This window comes from Cupressus sempervirens, chromosome 8 (assembly GCF_028749045.1).
Source record: "Cupressus sempervirens isolate cs-2001-9-10 chromosome 8, ASM2874904v1, whole genome shotgun sequence".
In the NCBI taxonomy this organism is placed as follows: Eukaryota; Viridiplantae; Streptophyta; class Pinopsida; order Cupressales; family Cupressaceae; genus Cupressus; species Cupressus sempervirens.
Window position 1 is genome coordinate 340127688 of NC_143125.1, and position 21507 is coordinate 340149194.

A 21507-nucleotide genomic window follows, 5' to 3' on the forward strand; every position below is an offset into this window, starting at 1 on the left:
TCTTCAGATTATTGAGTGATACATCTCTCATTCTTTGTCTGCATTTGCTGGCTCCAGAAGTTGAGCCCGTGAGTTGTCTTGATTCTGGAATGTAAAGTGCTGGATATATTTAATTGATTAGATCAGTGTGGATCTACTCTGTGATTGAGCTCAGTGATAGTTTTGCTTATGTTTTTAGCGGTATCTCATTCTCTCTGTGTAATCACCATGTGACTAGTTTGTGCATATGATATGCGTGATCCATAGAAGAGCAGTCCATTTTCTGTAGATGTTTAATGTTATAATGACATTCAGCTATTGTCCGTTATGTGATAACAGTTTTAGTGAAGAAGTGATTCTTATGATTAAGCTTGTGAAGCTTTGTATTGAATGTTCTGTTTATTCAATGGATCTACTTTGAGTGTGGCTGGGTGTTTTGCAAGTGAAATAGGATATCTGATAAAGTTACAAAAATTCAGAAATATATTGCCTTTTTACAGATTTCTGAGATACTGTATTACTATATATATATCAACAGTGAGAATCAAATTCTGATTAATAACCTTTAACAGTACTGTTATATTGTAGAATAAACATATATTTATATATTACAGAATGTAACTGAAAGAAATCGCTGAGTGTAATTGCCGCATTAGGTATTTGGTGGTTTTCCAGCAGCCACTGTTCATAGCATATATATATATATATATATATATTAGATTGGATGATTTTAATCTCAAATATGTGTGTGTGTGTGCGTGTGTAATTAAAACATATAGAATTATCCAAGTGCTTCAATTTGACTGAAGCTACAATTTTAACATTTTTCCCCTCTGGCTGGAGGGTTTTCCCAGGATAAAAATTGTCATGGTCATTTTTTTTGTGTGTTTTTAAGTTTCTGTGGTTCTAATTTCAACACATTCATCTTTTTTTTGTGTTAGACGGTTGCTTTTCTTGGAATGCATGTTAAAAAACACTCCAATTGCACCCACAAGCGGATTAGCTGTACAACTGGGTCAAAATGTGTATCACCATCCACCTAAGATTTTTGCAATCTTGACCAAAAAAATCCCACTATTGAGCTGGAAAACACATTATGAGGAGATGATATCAGGTAAAAATATTTTTAGTTCTCAGCAAATTTATTGATCATGTTGAGAAAATAAATGGAATCAAAAGTCTAGAGTCTACCTGGTTGGATGGTCGTACTGCCTTTCTTGACAACCCTAGATGATATTGTACCCCTTGCTTATACATATGCAACCTTAATATAGCCGCTTTCAATTGGTCTTTTGCTTGGAAACCTTTTTTCCATGCACTTTAACAAGCCTTGTGTGATCTCATCATCAATCTCTCAGAATTTAGTGCTATAGAACAATGATGGATTGAGAAATTAACTAGCATGGAGGGGAGAGTGCATTTGTCCATCCCATCTCCTATCAACTATGTCCCATAACAGCTCATACCCCACCCTATCATTTTCAAACCTACCCTTCATTACCTCCTTGGCCCTATCCATGGCCTCACACAAATATATTTCACTGGGGATTTAAACCATCCACTAGTCTCAATACTTTTACTAGAGGCTTTGAAAATTGCACCACTTGTTGAATTGCTTGCTAAAGATTGGTAGAATACATGTGCTTTGCTACCCACACAACATAGATTTGATTTGTTAAGCCTGAGTGCACTCATTTTTTGTTGAAGATTGGTAGAAGAAATTTTCTTTGCCACTCATTTTTTGTTGAACTAGAGTCTGTAGTGCAAGGAAATGGGTTGCAAACCTTATCACCCCTGCTCGAACGAGTTCTTTGCCTCCTGTGAAATTGTATATCACACTCAAAACCCTTGTGTGATTGTAGATAAATTTGGTAACCATGCGAGCCTTTTGCCATGTCTCTCCTTAACCCATTCAATTTTTCCAATGTCCTGTAGGGTTCGATCAAAGCATTATGCTGCACATGGTGTGAAAAACATAAGAGGGGTATTTTTCTGTCAGCTTGTCGGGGTTCTCCTAGCAACAACACAAACAACAACATTGTCTGTAATAAATTGAACCACATTTTGTTGCCCCACATCCATGACTACCGAGTCATAAATCTTGAACAATACAAATGTAGTTTTTATTTTATCCGATGCATCCACAAATTTCAGAAATATAGCGGCTCTATGACAAGAGATGAGGAAGTTGATGAGGGTTCAATTCCTTCTATCGCTCTATGCATCTGACATAATGGTGTACACATTACTAGCCCACTCTAACCAAAGCTCTTGAACGACATTCTTGAACATATTTTACTGCATCATTGAGCATACCTGCCCTCATTGAATCGTAAGGCTTTAAACCTAGGCCCTTTAGCTGCAATGCCATTCGTCATTGCTTTTTAAGTTTTTAATATGGAAATCTTTGCAAGCATGCAATGCCAAGGTAGAGGAGAAAATAATGAAATTGACTACATTGCTTGTTCATGGGCGATCTTCTTCCACCCTGTGCTCTCCAAAGTGGTTTGTGATCTTGGTGTAGTATGAGATCTCAAGAATTCATTAATTTTCACTCTACCCATGTTTGGGCCACGTGCTATAGTAGGTGTTCTCCTACTAGTCTTAGGTTCTCCAAAACACTCTCCTCTCCCATCTTCCTCGTCCAATTGATTGCATGAATCACTTGTAGAATTGGAACTTATTTCAATCTCGGTTCTTACATTATGTGCCTTGTTCTTAGTAATTCCATCAAGAGCTTTTTGGGTCTAGTTCGGTATTTAGCACATCTTGTGGTGTTATATCTTGCTTCTTTTGCCAAATGACATTTGAAGTTGTAAATTCCACAACTGACTTTATTCATACACCAATTGCATTTAAACTACCGGCAACTGGTATGCCATGTGTCCATGCAAAGTCTTTCACAGGTGTCATTGTGATCTAGAATTTGCCAAAGCATTTAAGTCCAGTCTGTATTTTTCACATAAATTTATACACATTGACTATAAATTTATGAAAAAATACAAGTTTTGTATTCTGTACAGAAAATATACAATATACATATACAAAATATTTACATAATATGCAGAAAATATCCATAGTACATTAGAAAAATTATACAGATTCCAGAATATACATAATATAGAATATGCATACCTAGAATTACAGAATATATGCATATACAAAATATAGAATATGCAGAATACAAAATAATTCACTTATATACAGAATACAAAATATTTCACATATATACAGAATATAGAATATGCAGAATATACAATTTTTGTTATATTTGTTGCCCATGAATATCCCTTGCGCTTAAAACATTGTTTCTGGATATGCATAGGAAAATAATCAACCATTACAATACAAGTATGTGCTAGGGCTTTGTGTGATGCTAGGGTATGTTAGTGCATATATATTTGACACATTGTGATCAAATTACATAACTAGTGAATACATGCAAATGGTGGTGTGTGTTGCATAGGTATAAATATTAGTGGTATGCTAAAAAAATACTTGTGTATGTGCCCATAAATTATGAATTGCAAAATTAAGAACTCTAGGAATATGCTCAAAAAATTGAGATGTATCAAACCTGACCTTGTAGTGTATAATGCGTTGTATAATACTTGGATCTGCTTCCAATGTCGAACTTGATTCTTCCTTCGCCAACCTCTCTGCTCTGTGCTTCTCAATTACTACCTTTGCCTCAATCAACCTGCACCTCGCTTTGTGCTTTTTGACTGCTACATTTGCCACTTCTATAATAGATGTCTTTTGTTTTTTTTCACACGTATTAGGTTTTCGAAAAACTTTTTGGTGTCGTCTTTTAACTGAATTAATCCATATTTTTTGAAGGTTATTCTCCATTAAAACACGATATTTTGTAGACAAATCATTGATAGGGTTTGACAGACTTCTCTCATTTTTTTGGGGGAAAAAATCGGTTGGCCCAGCCTCCAAATATAAGGGTAGAGGAAACATGAATGATTTATTCGAACTTCGTACTACATGAGGATAAAATACCACTTTAGAGAGTACGGGGGGAAGGACAAATGTCCATGAACAGGTTTTGAAGTCAATTTCAATTCCCCCCCCCCCCCTCTACCTTGACATAAGATGCTTGCATATCTACATATGGGCAAGCTATGATGGGGTGTTGCAGTTGTAGGACCTGGGTTTAAATATCTGTCTTATGATACAATGAGGGCTGGTGTGCTCAACATTGCAGTAAATGATGTTCAACGTGTTATTTAAGAGCACTGGTTAGAGTGGGCTAGTAGTGGGTGGACTATTGTGTCATATGGATGGACAAATAGAAGGTACCAAACTGTCATCAACTTCCTTCTCTCTTGTGATACGGGCACTATATTAATGAAATATGTGAATTCATCAGATACAATGAAAACTGCAACTGCATTGTTTGCGATGTATGACTCAGTAGTGATGGATGTGGGGGCCACAAAATGTGGTTCAATTTATCGTAGACAATGTTGTTGCTGGGAGACTCTTGACAAAGAAATACCCCTCAATATTATTTACTCAAAGTTTAGTACTTTGCCTTAATCTAACCTTTAATGCCCCAGCATGTAACGTAACCCTTTGATTAAAGCCAAATATATGCAAACAAGATGGTAATAATTCTTTTAAATATTAAATACATAAAATTCGCATCCTGAACTTAATTTAGCATAACCAACACAAGAATAACATATCATTAACACACTCTTACAGAAGGAACATCCATTCAGAACATCCAAGGGTCTAATGGCAGTGAATTATGGAGCTTGAGATAATATTATGTCATGAGGTTGTACCATAATTGGCTATTCGAAAATAAATGATTTGTGTAAGAGTCAACTAGGAAATTCCAGGGTTGTGAGTTAGAAACACCTCAGAATCCATGAAGCTCACAAAACAAATCTTGTGGGAGATGCCAAAGCAGGCACATGCATAGATTGGCGGAAACGCTATTCCTCAACATGCAAGTGCCAAACACTAGAAATTCCTTGGCAAGATTGAAAAGTCTCAGTCCAATAGACTAGGACGCTGATTGAGCGCCAATTGGGGAAGCAAAGACATTGATTCAAAGTTAGGAAATTCTCAGGGTCGAGACAACCTCAAAATAGTGAATTGGAGGTGCTAGGGCAGGCAAAGATGCTTATCTAGGTTACTTGGCCCCAAAACAAGGTTTGAAATAAAAAGATATGATTGTAAAAGTGCCTCTAGTGACAATCCCTATGTTCTTATGGCCTTATGTGTAACAATCATGGTAGAATTAAATCAAATAGTCCTTATGAATAGGTATTTGGCCTTAGTTTTTAAATATTAAATACATAAGTGCACTCTTACAGAAGCAACATCCATTCAAGAACATCTAAGGGTGATTTAGTATAACCAAAACAAGAATAACATATCATTAATGCACTCTTATAGAAGGAACATCCAAGAGTCCAATAGTAGTGAATTATAGAGCCTAAGATAATATCATGTAAGGAGTTTATACCATAATTGGCCATTCCAAAACAAATGATTAGGGTAGTCAACAATGAAATACTAGGGTTGCAAGTTAGAAACAACTTAGATCCACAAAAGGGTTCAAATTTTTTTTTTGTAGAGGTGCTAAAGTTGTTACAAGAATTAATTGCCACAAATACCAATCCTCAACACACAAGTGCTAATTGCCAGAAATTTTGTGGCAACATTGAAAAGTCTCAATCCAATTGGTGAAGACACTGATTGAGGAAGTGGAGGGGCTGATTAGCTCAGATGTTGATTGAGGAAAGCAAAGGTATTTTCAAAGATAAGCAATTATTCAGTGTCTAGACAACTTTGTAACAAGGAAACATGCATGTGAGGGGTAGGAAAAGATGTCGATCTAGCTTCTTTGGCCCTGAAACAAGGTTAAAAAGCCTTAGTTAAGGACAAGTACATATTCATAAGGACTATTTGATTTAATTCTGACATGATTGCTACAAATAATGCTGATATGAACACAAGGATTCTCACGAGCGCAATTTTACGATCGTATCTTTTATACTAACGAGGTGGTACCGAAACCATAAAAGGAATCCATATGCATCCAAATAGTGTTATGACATAATCTACAATAATATAGGTGGATGATAGCATAGTTGGAAAACTCTCACTAGACAAAATCTCGCCAAGCCCAAAAAACAAAACTTGGGAAAAATTAAACCATTTTTATTAAAAAACTCGAGAACCTTAAAAACTACTTAAAATTTAATGAGAAGATGCATCCAATGAGTTAATTAAAGAGAACACAAAAGAAACAAGCAAAGTTTAGATATATATAAATGCAAAGTGGGTACAAAATCGCACTCATGCAAAATGCTGATGGCGGGAAGCAAAATAGTAAATAGTTTGTGTCAAACTAGAAGTAAATACATCAATACAATCACATCTTCCTCTTCCTAGGTCTACTAGCATAGTGTAATTCTCTATTTTATATAATAAATATAGGCATTTTGCCTTTAGTTAATCATTTTTTTTTTAAATTTAAAAAAAAAGAGTTTTTTTGAAAAACTTGCCGAGTTTTTTTGGCAAAAAATAGGTGATATTTTCCTTTGTCTAGTTGTGAGTTTTATGGGGAAAACTCACTGAGCAGAAAATTGGCAAGTTCTTAATCCTCGCCATGTTTCCAACTATGCATGTTAGTAAGCTACTATTCTATGTTTTCAAAGTCTATGCAATCTAAATAAACATTACAAATCAACATTCAACTGAGCAAGTGCATATCATCAGAATACAACATTAAGGATACAATGCATCGAATTAGTTATGAGGATACAAAGTCATGAGTTACAAGTTCGAGTAGGATATAAGTACTAGATGGGACTACTTGAAACCTGTACATGTGTCCCTAACGATGGTTGGTCACTCCATTGAACCATGAGGAATTCTCAACCTCTCTCCCACCATGCTCATAGAGGTAACCATATGGCCCACACATACACACAAACAAGGCACACGAACATGGTACGCACACTAGAGACCACAACGCCATTCATCTCATAGAGGCATGATCTCGCTGAATCCAAGATATCACATTCACACACATCCAATGAATCACAAACAAGGTCAAGACCATTACCAATATGCAAGTTTTCACAATCTCAACAACACATGTCCACACACTCATAGAGTAGTCCAATTTGAGTTTTTAGTCCAAGAAAAGGAGTGTCATTGCAGTTCATTTGGATCTTGCGTGTCACTAAGCAATCCTCTTGTGGAGATGAGGTGCCTGATGTGCTGGTACACCTTGACATATCTCTACTATGTCCTTGGCTTACAGGTGCCCAAAAGGCACACATGACGAATCTGTTGGCTAGTACACACCTGTGTCTAATGTGGCCATTACACCTAGGCCCATATATCCATATTTATCTTGATTAAGTGTTTTACCTCATTTTCATTTATGTTATTAGTTGATTAAAAGCCCTCGCAATGGGTTACCTTGGCGGTCCCTTTGTGCCTTGGTACCCCCATTGTGAGTCACTCCCACAATTGGCTACACATCCACTCCACACACACACAACAATACAATGAGGTCACACACATCCACACACACATTGCAATTGCAGGATAGTTCCTTGACATCCATGTATCTATCTCGACTATGCGAGGGTAAATCCGTTGGTTTTTACACGCACTCACAATAACTAATTCTCATTTTCAAGCATTCTCATGCACATACACGACGTCATTAATGAGTGAGAAACAAATGCAATTGGACCATGGGCTTGCCATGACCCTCGCTTGCCATGACCCTCACATAACCACAATGGTATAATTTTGCAATGGAAGAGTCATTCAAGGTCTCACAAGTGCATAAACTCGGAGTTGGGAATAACATGGACTAATTATCATTAAAAAATCAACTTTCAAATAAGAAATGGCAAAAAGCCATTTGAGTCTGCATATACACATGCGAAAAACATATTTACATATTCCTTAAATGTCAAAATGAAGGTTCTAGCCCTAAAAATGTGTAAAATCCTCATTTGCCAATAATGCATACAAAATAAACACATTCCCAAATTTCGTCTACAAATATCTCAAATGCACCCATAGATATCATTTTTCAACCTCTAAGATCAATTGCAAACAAAAAATGCAGATTGAAACCGATTGAAGAGAATAAGCAACCATAACTTTCAAAAGCCAAGAAAACCCTTCAAATGCTTGGAGAAAGTTCCACAAAACAAGATAAAATTTGGAGGACAAGTAGAGTTCGACCCTAGAAATCAAATGGAAGAGTACCCACAAAATTCCAATCCCTAAGAGTTGCCCCCAATATCAAACTCAAATTCCATGTGTTCCTAAAGAGAAAACCTCCCTAATTCTCATAAGACGAGTTATTAAAATGAAGCTAGAAGTCACTTTTTATCCATGATAAATAATAAAATTCACTAAAAAACTGGTTAACAAGAACAATTACTCCACACTCATAAACTGACTAAATTGAACAACATAGACAAAAGAACATGGGGAGTGGTTATGATGCAACACAAAGATACTACGTAACATATATCCATCTAAATCATGCTACCAACATAGTCTAACGTTGCAATTGGCAGGTGAAGGCATCACGAGAAAATTGTCGTCCTCAAAACTTGAAATGACAATTCTTGTCAGCACATATTGGCCACACGACTAGCTTTATATTTAACCATCGTCAGGGGTATGTTATATATCTTTTTCGACACACTCATCCATGGCAATTTAGGGGATGATAAATCCTGATAGCTGCCCATGTTATTACAATATCCGAAGCATATATGCATATTTATTATCAAGCAACGAAAGGGAGCGAGATGTTGTGTTGATCTCATGAATGACTAACTACGACTTTGTCCCTCTTCGTACCAACACATCAAACAAGATCCATAAGATAGTAATACAAGCATAATAGTAAAGGAACATCAGTAAGTCATAACATAAAAGTAAACATCATCATATTTCATAAGAAACGGATACACTGATGAATCAAGTATGTCCATCACATCATTTAGTCGCAATATTATCAACCTCTAACCATGACAATATCATTAATCCCATGAAACATAATGCATGCGAAGACAATGGAGTATCAATCTATTGTAGAAGATAGTACACCAAGTCATAAGAATGTAAGAACATATTGCATCATCATTATGATATGAATGCATCTAATCATCATCATACAATATCATGGGATCCACTAGCATACACATCATGTATATACGATTTACTGATTCACTTTAATAATCACTACTTACATCAGTAATGATATCATATGGCAAAAGAAAAGATTAGTGATTGAAAGTATTATACAAGCCTATCAAGAGTCTAGTTCAGATCAAAACAATAAACACACAGCAATATGCAAACATGGTAGGCACTATATAACCTAAGAGGACATTGGAAAAATTGAATGGGTTGAGGAGTCGTCGCAGAAGTCTTGCACAATTCCTAAATTTATCTGCAATCATACGAGGGTTTTGAGTATGATGTGCAATTTCACAAGGGGCAAGGAGTTAGTTACAACATGGTTAACAAGGATTGCAACACACTTCCTTGCACTACAAACTCTTCAACAAAAAATAAACCTGAGACGCATGTTTGTTTCAGTCAAGTGGATTTACTCAGGGTTTTGAAATCAACTAGATGACATGAGAGTGTTAGAGTACATGCATTCTACCAATTTTAGGGAAGCAATTGAACAAGTGGTACAATATTCAAAACCTTTGGTAAAAGTTTTGAGACTTGTGGATGAGGCTAAAATCCCCAATGGGATATTAGTACGGGGCCATGGATAGGGCCAATGAGGTGATGAAGGGCGGGTTGGAAAATGACGATATAGAGAATGAGCTGTTATGGGACATAATTTTTTTAGTAGTGGTTGTTGCACCAAAATATTGATTTATAAAAGACGAGGTTGTGAAACCACGTCATGAATTCTGTGAAGGATGTTGGCCCACTGCCAACAACTCCCCTCCTAGTGTTATTTGTCGTGGCCTATGAGATTCAAACCTTTGGCCACATTTTGATGCCACTTGTTAGAAGTAGTGGTTGTTGTTGCACAGAAAGATTGATCTTTTAATGCCTGATACAACCATTAGACATATAGAAGACATAGGAGGCTTTCAAACCATGTCACGAGTCATGGAGGGACATTGGCCTACTGCTTACAAATTTATAGGAGATGGGATGGATAGATGCACTCCTTTCTCCATGCTTCAAGATACTTTCTCAATTCACCATTGTTCTACAACACCAAATTCTGAGAGATTGATGGTGAGATCACGAAAGGCTTGTTGAAGTGCATGGAATAAATGTTTCCAAGCAAAGACCAATTGAAAGCCGCTATGGGAGAGTTATACATGTATAAGTAGGTAAATGGTATTCTCTCATCTAGGGCTAGTGAGGAAGGTAAACAACCTCCCAACTAGGTGTACACTATAAAATTTTAATAGTCTATTTATTTTTGTGAATGTGATTAGTGAATTTGAGAAGATTTGGAGATATTCTTACATGATATCATCTCATAATGTGTTTTTCAGATCAAAGGTAGGATGTTTTGGGTCCCAATTGCAACAATTTTAGGTGGATGGTGATACACATTTAGATCTAGTCGTGTGAACCATCACACCTGAAGGATGGTGATGACCATTTTGACCCAACCTTGTAGTCATCCACTTGTTAGTGTAATTGGAGTGTTTTTGAGCACATACATTCCAAGAAATGCAACTGTCTAAAAAAAAGAAATGAATGAATGACTTGGTGTTTGTGAGTCGGATCTCCTCTCCATCTCGCAATGCTGCTACCTCCTTTAGTCCCAAACGCTATAGTACTTGCCCTATGAACCAGTGGTATGATGATGATTGTAAAAACTTTTACCATTCTTTGCGCTCAACCTTTGTTGCTTGCTCCCCCTCCTACACTCCTCTGTGTCTGTCTGTCTTACCATTGCTTTCTTCGCAATAATAAACAATTGTCCATTGCTTCCCAGTGTAGATTCTTTTATGACACACTTATCTGCAACCCCAAGCTTTTCTGGTGCACTCTGTTCACGTGCCATCCCTTCCATACCTCCACCCTTGACCTTCGCTCCCTCACCTCCCACACCTTTGCGCTTTATGATATTCCTGGCCAACTCTCTATTCACCTCACCCCCTTTTCCCATTGCAACATTTTCACCACCTCCAACATTTGCAAGGCCCTCAGATCCATGAGATCTGGTAGGGCAACAAATGAGGAAGGGTTCCAGGCTAAGCTCTTAAAGCTAGGCATCTCGATATTGAGCTCTTTCCTTCCCACGCTCTTTAATAGAGTGGTGTGCACTGGTTTCCTTGAGTTTTGGTCGAGGCACATGATCTATATGATACATAAGTTTGAAGTGACTTCTAACCCCGACAACTACAGGACCATCGTGATTGGACACACCTTGCTGAACTTCATGCCGCAACATTGAACTCTATCTTATCCGAAGTGCTGTATGGGAGACTTTGTTGGACTAGGGGCCAAGTGGGGTTTCGTGTAGATTATAAGACTGTGGACCATATTTTGACCCTGTGTGCTACAATTGAGGAGGCTTGGCACCATTCGGCGAAAGTCTACTGCTCTTTTGTGAACTTCCATAAGGTTTTTGAGAGACTTAGAGATATTGGGATTTCGGAGATGTTATTGACAACTATTATGAGGCTCTATGAGACAATTGAGGGCAGATTTAGGTCTCCAGAGGGTTTCGATCCTATTCGAAGCACCATTGGTGTGAAGCAGGGTTACCCTTTCTCGCACACTTTATTCAACATCTGTATTGATGAGCATGAGGCTTTTCTCAAGGACTCTTCACTCCCCAATGATGGATGCTACTTACATTAGGTGATGATCTCCATCCTTCTCTTTACCGATCATGTGATTCTTATGGCTTCCTCTCTGGGGGGTCTTCTGAGACTTCTTGATGGACTTACATCCTTCTGTGACTTACGCTAGCTTGTTGTGAACCTAAGTAAGAATTGGGTCATGGTCTTCAACTGCTTGAAGACTTTGCATCTGCATTTTTATTGCCAATGTCAGGAGTTTGAGATTGCTTCCTCTTATAGTTATCTCAGGGTTAAGTTCTTTGGACCTTACTTCAACTTGAGACCAACCATTTAGCCTAGGATTAGTAAAGGGATGGGTTCCCTTGTCATGTTGGAGAGACAATGCTCCAGACATCATTTTCAGGACACTAGGTCTAAGTTCACTGTTCTTTATGGCTCCGTGATGTGGGACCCCTTCCTCCTTAATTCAGATTGAGCATCGATTGAGCGAGTTGAGATGCTTCTTCGACAGATTATTTGATGCCATCAGACCACTCCTCAGTGTTATTCTTGATGAGTTTGGGGCCCACTCCTTTACGCTGGGGGCTACCTTGAATTGGTTTGGTTTCTCCACCGTCTCCATGTCTTTGCAGACTCCATGGCTGGTTGACACCATGATGTGGGGCCCCTCCCTTGATTGGGATTGGGCATCGATCGAGTGAGTTCATACACTTCTCCTTTGAAAAATTATCAGATGCCATCGATCCACTCATCGCAACATTATTCTTGTTAAGTTTGGGGCCCATTGCTTTATGTTCGGGGCTATCTTTGTTTTGGTTTGGTTTCTCCACCGTCCCTGTGGTTTTGCAGACTCCACGGTGGGTGGGCATCGCTATTCTTATCCGACCTATTGCTCTTTTGTTTCCATAGCCGACGCTAACACCGACTCTGCCACCAGGGCTCATTGTTGGTACGCTCAGGCCACTACTTTGCATGGTTCTATTGAGATTGGGATTGATAGCCTTCCCCCCATCTAATTCTTGTTGGATGCTCCCGCTCACCTCTTTCACAACAGGAGCTGAATGGGCATGTCAGACTTGAAATCTATAGATGGTACATTGTCACAACTTGGAGTAATCCCCTGGGGGGGGGTTACGTCTGCAGATGGCCTTCTACACTGAGTAGTTTTTGGAATTTAGAATGAGATTATTACGCACCCAAGTTATTTGTGGTGGCATTGTGTAGCTCCCTAGGGTCCTTTCAAGTTGGTTCTCACAGACTTCGGATCCAAACCGATCACCACAGTGATAGGGAGGACTGGATTTGTCGGCTATGCCCCATGGTGGTAGCAGAGACAAAGACCCACTTCATTTTTTGATGCCCCATCTACTATGAGATTAGAGGGGGATATTACTGTTTATTCAGAGATTGCCGCTATCTCTCCACCTTCTTCAGTTATATGGACTAGGATATCTCGCGCATTATCTTTGGGAGACTGTGAAACTTCGTGACCATATTCTGCAGCTTCCTTTTCCCCAGTGCCAAGCTTTGGATAAGCTTATCACTGCCTTCTTCTCGCCCTTGCCACCTGCTCGGGGTGTGAAGCGTACAATTGACACTTTTGCCATTGGTCATTCCAAATCTCCGATACCTTATAGGAGAACGTAGAGACGCACTAGGATTCTTGGTTGCCCTGGGCCTCACCCTTCTATTTTGGACTTCTTTACACCAAGGAAGGATCCCTACTACTTGCCTTGGCGGTGTTTGTGTTCATGTTATTGTTCTTGTTCTTGCTTGTACTTCTCTCTCGCTTTATTGTTTTCTTTCGCTTTGCTCTTTTCATACACCGTTTGGTGATGTTTTTGTTGTTAGGCTCCTTGTTTATACGCTTTCAGTCCCTTAGATCCTTTCTATGGTCTCTTGTTGGACATTAATACATTTATCTTTAACTTATTTTTATCTTTATCACCACAACCTTCTCTTGATGCTGAAGAAAGTTCAAGGTAGAAGTTCCACTGACTTTCTTTTAATTGAAATTGTATTCATTATGTTTTGTAGGTAAAGACTACTTTCTAGTGGAAAAGGTAGGAACTATTGAGGATCTCCCCAAGATGATGATGTTGATGATTATGTTCTTGACCATGAAGATGTGGAAGTCTTCTGAATGGCTAACTTATTGAGTAGTGTTTTTGATGGACTTAGGTCAGGGACTTTCTGAGAAGAAGCATCATTAGGGCCTCCCACCACTTAGCATGCGATTAGCTACTTTTGCTTTTTGGCCTTCAAACTGAGTTTATAGGTTGACTTTGTTCAAATTCAGAAACTAGTTCATTTTTATGCTATTGTGGTATGTTTTGTGCAATCTAATGATTGATATGAATATAAATGATTAAAATCTGTTGTCCACAATTAATGAGTTGAACTCTATATCTTATTTGCTCTGAATATATCTATTATGCTGTGGAAATACTTCATTAAATTTTTTTTGTAAATTTTGACTGTTTAATCTTCAATTTTAAATATTTTTTTGTAAATATGATTTTTTCAAAAATTAGATTCCTCTGGTTTGTTTATTTCTTTCCCAAATGATTTATACTTCTGTGGTTGTAGCCCAGGAAGATAGACAGTCTGCCAGTGATTTGATAATGGCCTGCCAATGATCAATCAATGCCAGTGACATTTGTAGAGGTTTTCCCACTCGCGAGCCCATGCCATGTGCTGTTTTGGCACAATAAATTGCTTCACAGCTTGTGCAACAAAAGCAGTTGCATAGCCTAGAGAGAATTCCAAACTAAGACCTTTCGTAATAACTAGGGTCTTGTTTCATAGCAACAACATTTCTCCTGAACAATTGAGATCGTCTTGCACATAGAAATACCTGGATTGAATTCCTTGACTGATGTCGAGAGGATTTGATGCCTTGATCATCAGCACGATTGATTTTTAGATCACCTCAATTGTCCAATGTGGCTTAATCTGATTTTTTGGACAGGGATGCCATTTTCAGAATTGGGGGATTTAATTACTTTGGTACACTTTACTATTAAAATTTCAAATAAAGTGGTACTGGGAAGGGTATCTGTGTTACCCATGGCGATTTGACTCTTGACTGCTAGCGAGTCCTCTCCAGTTTATTAGCCCTGGCAGTTTCAGCATCTAGCCAGATTTGCAATTAAGCATTCAGTGAAACTAAAAACAGGGAAAAAATGGCTAAAAAAAGGGGAAAAGAAATGGAAGCAATAAATTATTGGAAAAATTTATCAAATAAATTCCATATGGTATGTCTAAAGAGAGATAATTTGGCTGAGGTGGACTTGGATCCAAAAATCATTTACTGAGTACTCTTTAGTCCGTTTCCTTACTCCATGTTTTCATGAATAAAAGTCCCAATCTGTCTTAAAAACCTCTCAAATTTTATACAATCAGGGTCTCTCAATCTGCTGATGCTATTAGGATGCGTAATAATCAATGTATAAACTTCAAATGCATACTGAAGACACAGTCCCCTAAAATAGTGAGATTTCGTTTGAGGCATTTTAAAAAATGTAAGCTATATTTATTTGAACAGTTAAAAATTGTAAGATTTATGAACATGAATACTCGTCTTAGTTTTATTGTGGTCATCAATGGTAATACAAACTAACATTTAATATTAATTCAGAATTTATAGCAGTTTAAAGTTTAAACTTTGTTGCTGATAGCTTTCCTCCAAGTTTAGTATTTGATGATTTGAATCTCAGTGTTTTTGTATGTTAACATATGTGCAACAGCTGCCTGTATTGTTTGTTTTCTTTTCTTGGTGTTCTGGATCCAATTATAATATTGAAGTTATTGCCAAACAAATTTATCCTGAAGTTTTCTCAATAGAATTAATGTTGCTTGTCTATTTCAGAAATTATATCTTTATTTCTGGTTGGGTTTGTTCTTTCTTTACCTAGGTGCTGTTGATATAGTGGAAATTTCACTGTTAATATGGGTACTTGTTGCAGATGTTTTATTGCATAAATTGTAGAGCTTCTGGTCATAACTGCTATAGCTTTTCTTCCTTGGAAGCATTGGGTCACACTCTATGCTGCACCACCAGTGAAATTTAACAGTGTACATTCATCGTTTAACAGTGTACATTCATTTATGAAGTTTTTCAATGTTTTCTTTTGCAGAGACTTACTTGGTCAGCTTGGAGGTGCAATACCTCATTCCATTAATGTCACACCAGAAGAGAGAGAGGCTATTGAAAGAGTAAGTGTCTAAACATTGTTTAGGTGGTTCAAGAGCTTGAAGGGAGTTATATGCTCACAATGTCTTCTTGTTCACACAGCTGGAAGCCATGGGTTTTGAGCGTGCCCTTGTTATAGAAGCATTCTTGGCATGTGACAAGAATGAGCAATTGGCAGCGAACTATCTTCTGGAGCATGCTGGAGATTATGATGATTGATTTTGAACGAAATTTTCGTACTCCCTGAATCGTGTACTGAAATGTCAAATATGATATTGTTTTAATCTTTATGTTGTATGTCTACATAGTCCAGTTTTTATTTTTCCCATGCTGAGCAGTTTCATAAGTTTTTAAGCTATATTTGGTACAGATCTATAATTCAATTAGTGAGCTGGTGTTTATAATTCTGGGATGTTTTCTCCCACACGTTTTTTTACCATTAGAAGTTGGCGAACAACTCTTAGGCAAGATTCTTGTTTTAGTGATCGTTATTTGAGGTAATAATCGGTCTAATAACTGTCTGTGTGACAATGATATTGTAAAGTAGGCAGTATATTGATTGTTTCAAGGTTAAAATGTAACTGTATATCACTATCTAGACATGTGAGGAATTTGAATACATTTGGTTTACGTCTTGTGTTATTTAACCAGTTTGGGTTTAATCTATATTAAAATTTGGACAAATACCAGAAAAATTCCTTAATGATTTTGCACCCTTGTAATTATTGGGTTCCTAACTAGTATACGAGGATTAATTTGAAAATATATTAACATCGAGCAGAGGGGTATAGTTCACGGGACCTTTTCCATTCTTCCACCCATTGTAATACAAGTCTTAATAAGGAGAACCCATTTTAATCCTTGTACATTGCTTAATTAACATCAAACTTGTGGGTATCAATTCACCAGTTACTAAGTGATGTATATCATGTATGTCAGGAGTAAACTGAAGTAGTTCAATATGCACTGTGATTGCCTCTCCACCTTAAAATTTTATCTACAAGTATTTGTGGACTACAAATTTGCAAATTGATGTGGAGTTGCTTGCACCCACCCCAGTTGCCATTTAAAGTCTTCAACTATTGCAACAACATTTCCCAGTATCGTTTGAAAATCAGCATTCTATGATGGCGATAATGTCTCAAGAAGCGATGCCATTAGGAGGTACTTGGAAGCTATAATATGCAGAGCTCTTTGGAAGTGAAATATTTTGAGTTAGTTGGCAGCTGCATTATGTTTACACCTGGGAGATGCATTATTGGAGCTAGTTGGAAGTTCAATATTTTGGTACATGTTCAATTTGGAGCTACTCATTGTCATATATGGTTTCTTACATTTAATTATCTGAAAATGTTACCATATAATCACTATGAACTGTAATTCACGTTGTTATTACTTTGGATTTGCGGCATGACACAATGGTCAGATATTGGATTTTAGGTGGTGAAAACTTTATTAATCTCTATTTATTTATTAAACAGGATATTTTAACTACATTGAGCGGTGCATTCTATTATATACAACCATGGTCTTACAATTACATGGCTGGATGATTTGATTTCTTATTTTTACTTTGATTATCAATAGAACAGTTGCAAGTTATGTTTGTTGGGGAAGTCGAAGCAAAAAATCAAGACAATAAAATATTGCAGCACAAATTAGTCTCAAAGAAATCATACAAAAAATACATTGGAAAATAGAATAACAAGAAGATATTGATATATGGAGTAAAACCTTGACAAAACATCAAGGAAACATCCACAGAGCAATGTATTGGCACTCCTTTGCTCAGAAAAACCAGTGTATCTGGACAGTTGCTGCTAACATAGAAAACTATTTTTATTTCTTTTTTCCAAGAAACCATGAGTACCTCTGACTGACCAAACCATGCTAAGCTCCAACTGCAACACTGCACTCTCATGAAGCTTGTGTAAATGACCAATGTACTCTACATCAAGAGAACTTCTCAAATAAGATCAACATGGTGATCTAACCATCTAAAACGAAGATCATATGCTCCAATGAACATGCCACCTGCGATCACTTGTGTGAAAACTTTGATACACAATCATGAGTTGACCATGGCACTGTTAAGTTTGTAATTCCAGTCAGATTGATATGACAACGAGTTTCATTATTGATGATAATATAAACATTCCTTTATATATATATAAAATATATTAATGTATATATTGTACATATGGTTGGTTATATTATGTTATACTAACTAATGATGTTTAACCTTGGAGAAGACATGTCTCCTCTTATGTGAGATCCAAATCTGCATTTGGAACATATCAATAACAATCACAATATAATTACATTTGCAGACACGAGCCATGTTACTTAACATGGTATCCGAGCCTAATTGCAGATGTAAATCGAGTGTAGACTTAAAATTAGAATCGACTCCAGAGTACTCAGCTTGTAGATGTTAGAATCTATGGAATCTTAAAATTAGAATTAACTCCAGAGTACTCAGCTTGTACATGTTAGAATCTATGGAATCGATTCTCATAATAAATTCTGAACAAAGAATAACTCATTGCTCAACCTTAGAGCGGGAAGTCCTCAAACCTTGGTCAAAGCTTCGTATGGTGGATATAAGGTGACAGAACATGAAAAGAAAAATGTTATTGTTGCGTCACCATGGAGAAAAATTATATTAAGAATTCCCTCTATAGTTGTTTGTGCATGCATGAGAAGAAGAGGTACGTATCACAGACTCTCAAAATTATATACAACTAACTAATGTAAACAAATCAGGGTAATAAGTGAGCCTATAAATCTATATATGATTAGAGAACTTGTACAGGAAGACAACTGTTAAAGAATGGAGCCTTCAAGCATTAGGAGATAGTCGCCATAATTACACCAGATGTTTAATAAGTTTTGGTTGCAATTCTACATAATTCCTGATAAGACAAGACAAGATGCGTGGATCTCTTGGATTTAATATGGTGCTCCTTAAAATGTGCTAAAATGTGTTTAGAAATCTGAAGACACAGATGAGGGATCTACTGTTGCATCTCGCAAAAAGAAGAGGGCTGCTAGTATTCAATATTAGTGACCACGTGTATTCACAGCTAATATATTAACTTGAACGCAAGCACAAAACAAGAACGCAAACACAAAATAAATGTTTCCAAAGGAAAGGGATGCCAAAAGGTATCATCTGCAATCTCTACACAGAGATTTGCAGTGGGGTTTGGGATATCTGATTGCAATGACTAAGAAGGTCATTCTAGTTGGATGCAATTACCCGGGAACAAAGGTGGAATTCAAGGGATGCGTGAATGATGTGAAGAGAATGTACAGTTGCCTAATTGAATGGTTTGGATTTCCAGTAGAAAGGTTTTAAATCAAATTCTTTACTTAAAATTATCGAGCACATGCTGCGTGCATTCAATTAGAGAATTATTAAGCGAAGGTCCATTAGAATGTGTGTGGCGTGAAAGGACTAAAGCATCATCCGATCAAGGAAGTTTGAAAGGATAATATGTTTTGACCCGAGCAGTCAAAGAATGTGATTGAGGAAACCACGGGAGATGTGTATGTCGCCAGCCATATGGATGATATACTCTGACAGGAAGATACACGTGATATATCCCACCAAAGTAAGCATTGGTCAATATTTTGGGATTATTATGAAATTTGAAGCATAAGGTCGGTGGTCCTCATAACCTTATAAACATCGGAGCCCACACTTATAATAAGTTAAGGCAAGGCAATGCACATTCAAAGCTTTCCTTACATTATTGTCCAAATGGAGATGGACATTAAGTTCCATTGATATTATAATGTGGTATCAAGTATTGTATGTATGTATATCGCTCTTATTTCTAATTTCTAGACATACTATAAGGGTTATTTGTCTTGATCTTTTCCTTTATGGTTGAGGATGTTCTTCTAGGAAAAGAAAGTTGGTACTCTAAACACGCTACAAGATATTGTGTAGACTCAACCTAATGATAGTAGCTCCTAAGACCCTGATGATCAAGATGGATAAAATGCGGCTTTCATCTTTGATGATTAAGATTACGAGTCTTCTACATTAATACTTCTTCGAAGACAACGAAGGAGCTTAGAAGATTGATACTTAGTGGGAGTCTAGAAATACATGTGGGTGAACGCATGATGTTGATGAACCTACTCCTACGCATATTATGAGAAAGTGATGACTTATCACCATGAAATTTGAAATTTGATATCAAATTTAAAGTGAGTTTAACATGCATTCTTGGGTAAAGAGAGTTTCTGAGGGAGTAATTAGAGGACTTGACTTCTCAGGATTGATGTTCAAAGGGAGAAATTTTGAGATTCAATACCTTTTGGATGATATCTTCTCTATGATGAGAAGTTCTAATAGAAATTCTTTATACTCTCATCTATGAGAGAGAAGTATGCAACGAAAGCCCTTTGTTCCACTCTCTAGCAGTAGATATGGTGGGTCCACCCTCTAACTTGGTTCATGGTGGATATCATGTGAGTTACTAAATGATGCTGTTATAATTATGTCATAAAAGATGACGATCTTTCATTGATGTATATATTTAGAGGGTAGTTATTGAAAGGTGACAATCTTTTCAATAATTGGACCTATTATCATAATAGACTACATTAAGTTGTTGTCCCGGTGTGCGGACAATCATGATAACAAACAAAAGGTAACTATTGTAAGGTGACGATCTTATCAATAGCAGACTTATCTCCTAACACCAAAATGTGTTTGAGCAAGTGTTACCTTGGTTCTTTGGGCCGGATTTTGTCGGAGACCTTGATAACCAACTTATCATGGTTCTTAGGGCCGGATTTTGTCGGACACCATGAAAGTTGTTATGATTCTTCGGGTTAGGTATTGTCGGACACCATGAAAGTTGTTATGTTTCTTCGGGTTGGATACTGCCAGACAACTTATTTTAAATCTATTATAGACCACACTTAAAATGTGTTGGAGCAATTGCTATCTTGGTTCTTCGGGGTAGATTTTGTCGAATAGCTTGATAACCAACTTATCATGGTTCTTCGAGCTAGATTTTGTCGGACACCATAAAAGTTGTTATGGTTCTTTGGGTCGGATATTGCCGGACACCATAACTTAAATCTATTATAGACCACACTTAAGGTGGTATTTAAACTTATATTAAAATTATAGTAATTGCTTAATTTCCCTCCTTGCTAAAAGAAAGTGTAGAGAAGTTTAGTCTCATTATGAATCATAGCAAATTCCATATGTAATATATGTGTGTTGATGGACTTATGTTGATATCCTTAAAAAATGACATTCTAGGAATATCATACTGAGATGATCTCTTCAAATACTCAAGAACATAATATGTTCTGTATCAATCCTTCTTAACTAAGAGGGAGTGTCAAGTTTGTAGTTACAGTCAGATTGATATTATCATGATAATATAAATATTCTTTTATATATATAATATAATATTATATATTAATGTATATATTATACATATGGTTAGTTATATTATTTTATACTAACTAATGATGTTTAAACTTTGGAGA

At 36.9% G+C, this 21507-nt stretch overlaps 1 protein-coding gene across 4 annotated transcripts in view; it reads left to right on the forward strand.

The window, feature by feature from the left end:
- The window catches only part of LOC149542732 (ubiquitin receptor RAD23b-like), a 115176-nt gene extending 98562 nt beyond the window's left edge, over positions 1-16614 (forward strand). For all 4 annotated transcript variants that reach the window (XM_089797613.1, XM_089797615.1, XM_089797614.1 and 1 more), the window contains 2 exons: positions 15929-16007; positions 16087-16614. In XM_089797613.1, coding sequence (XP_089653739.1) covers positions 15929-16007; positions 16087-16203 — 196 coding nt within the window. In that variant the 3' untranslated portion in view covers positions 16204-16614. The remainder of the gene's footprint in view (positions 1-15928; positions 16008-16086) is intronic.
- Positions 16615-21507: the final 4893 nt, after the last annotated feature.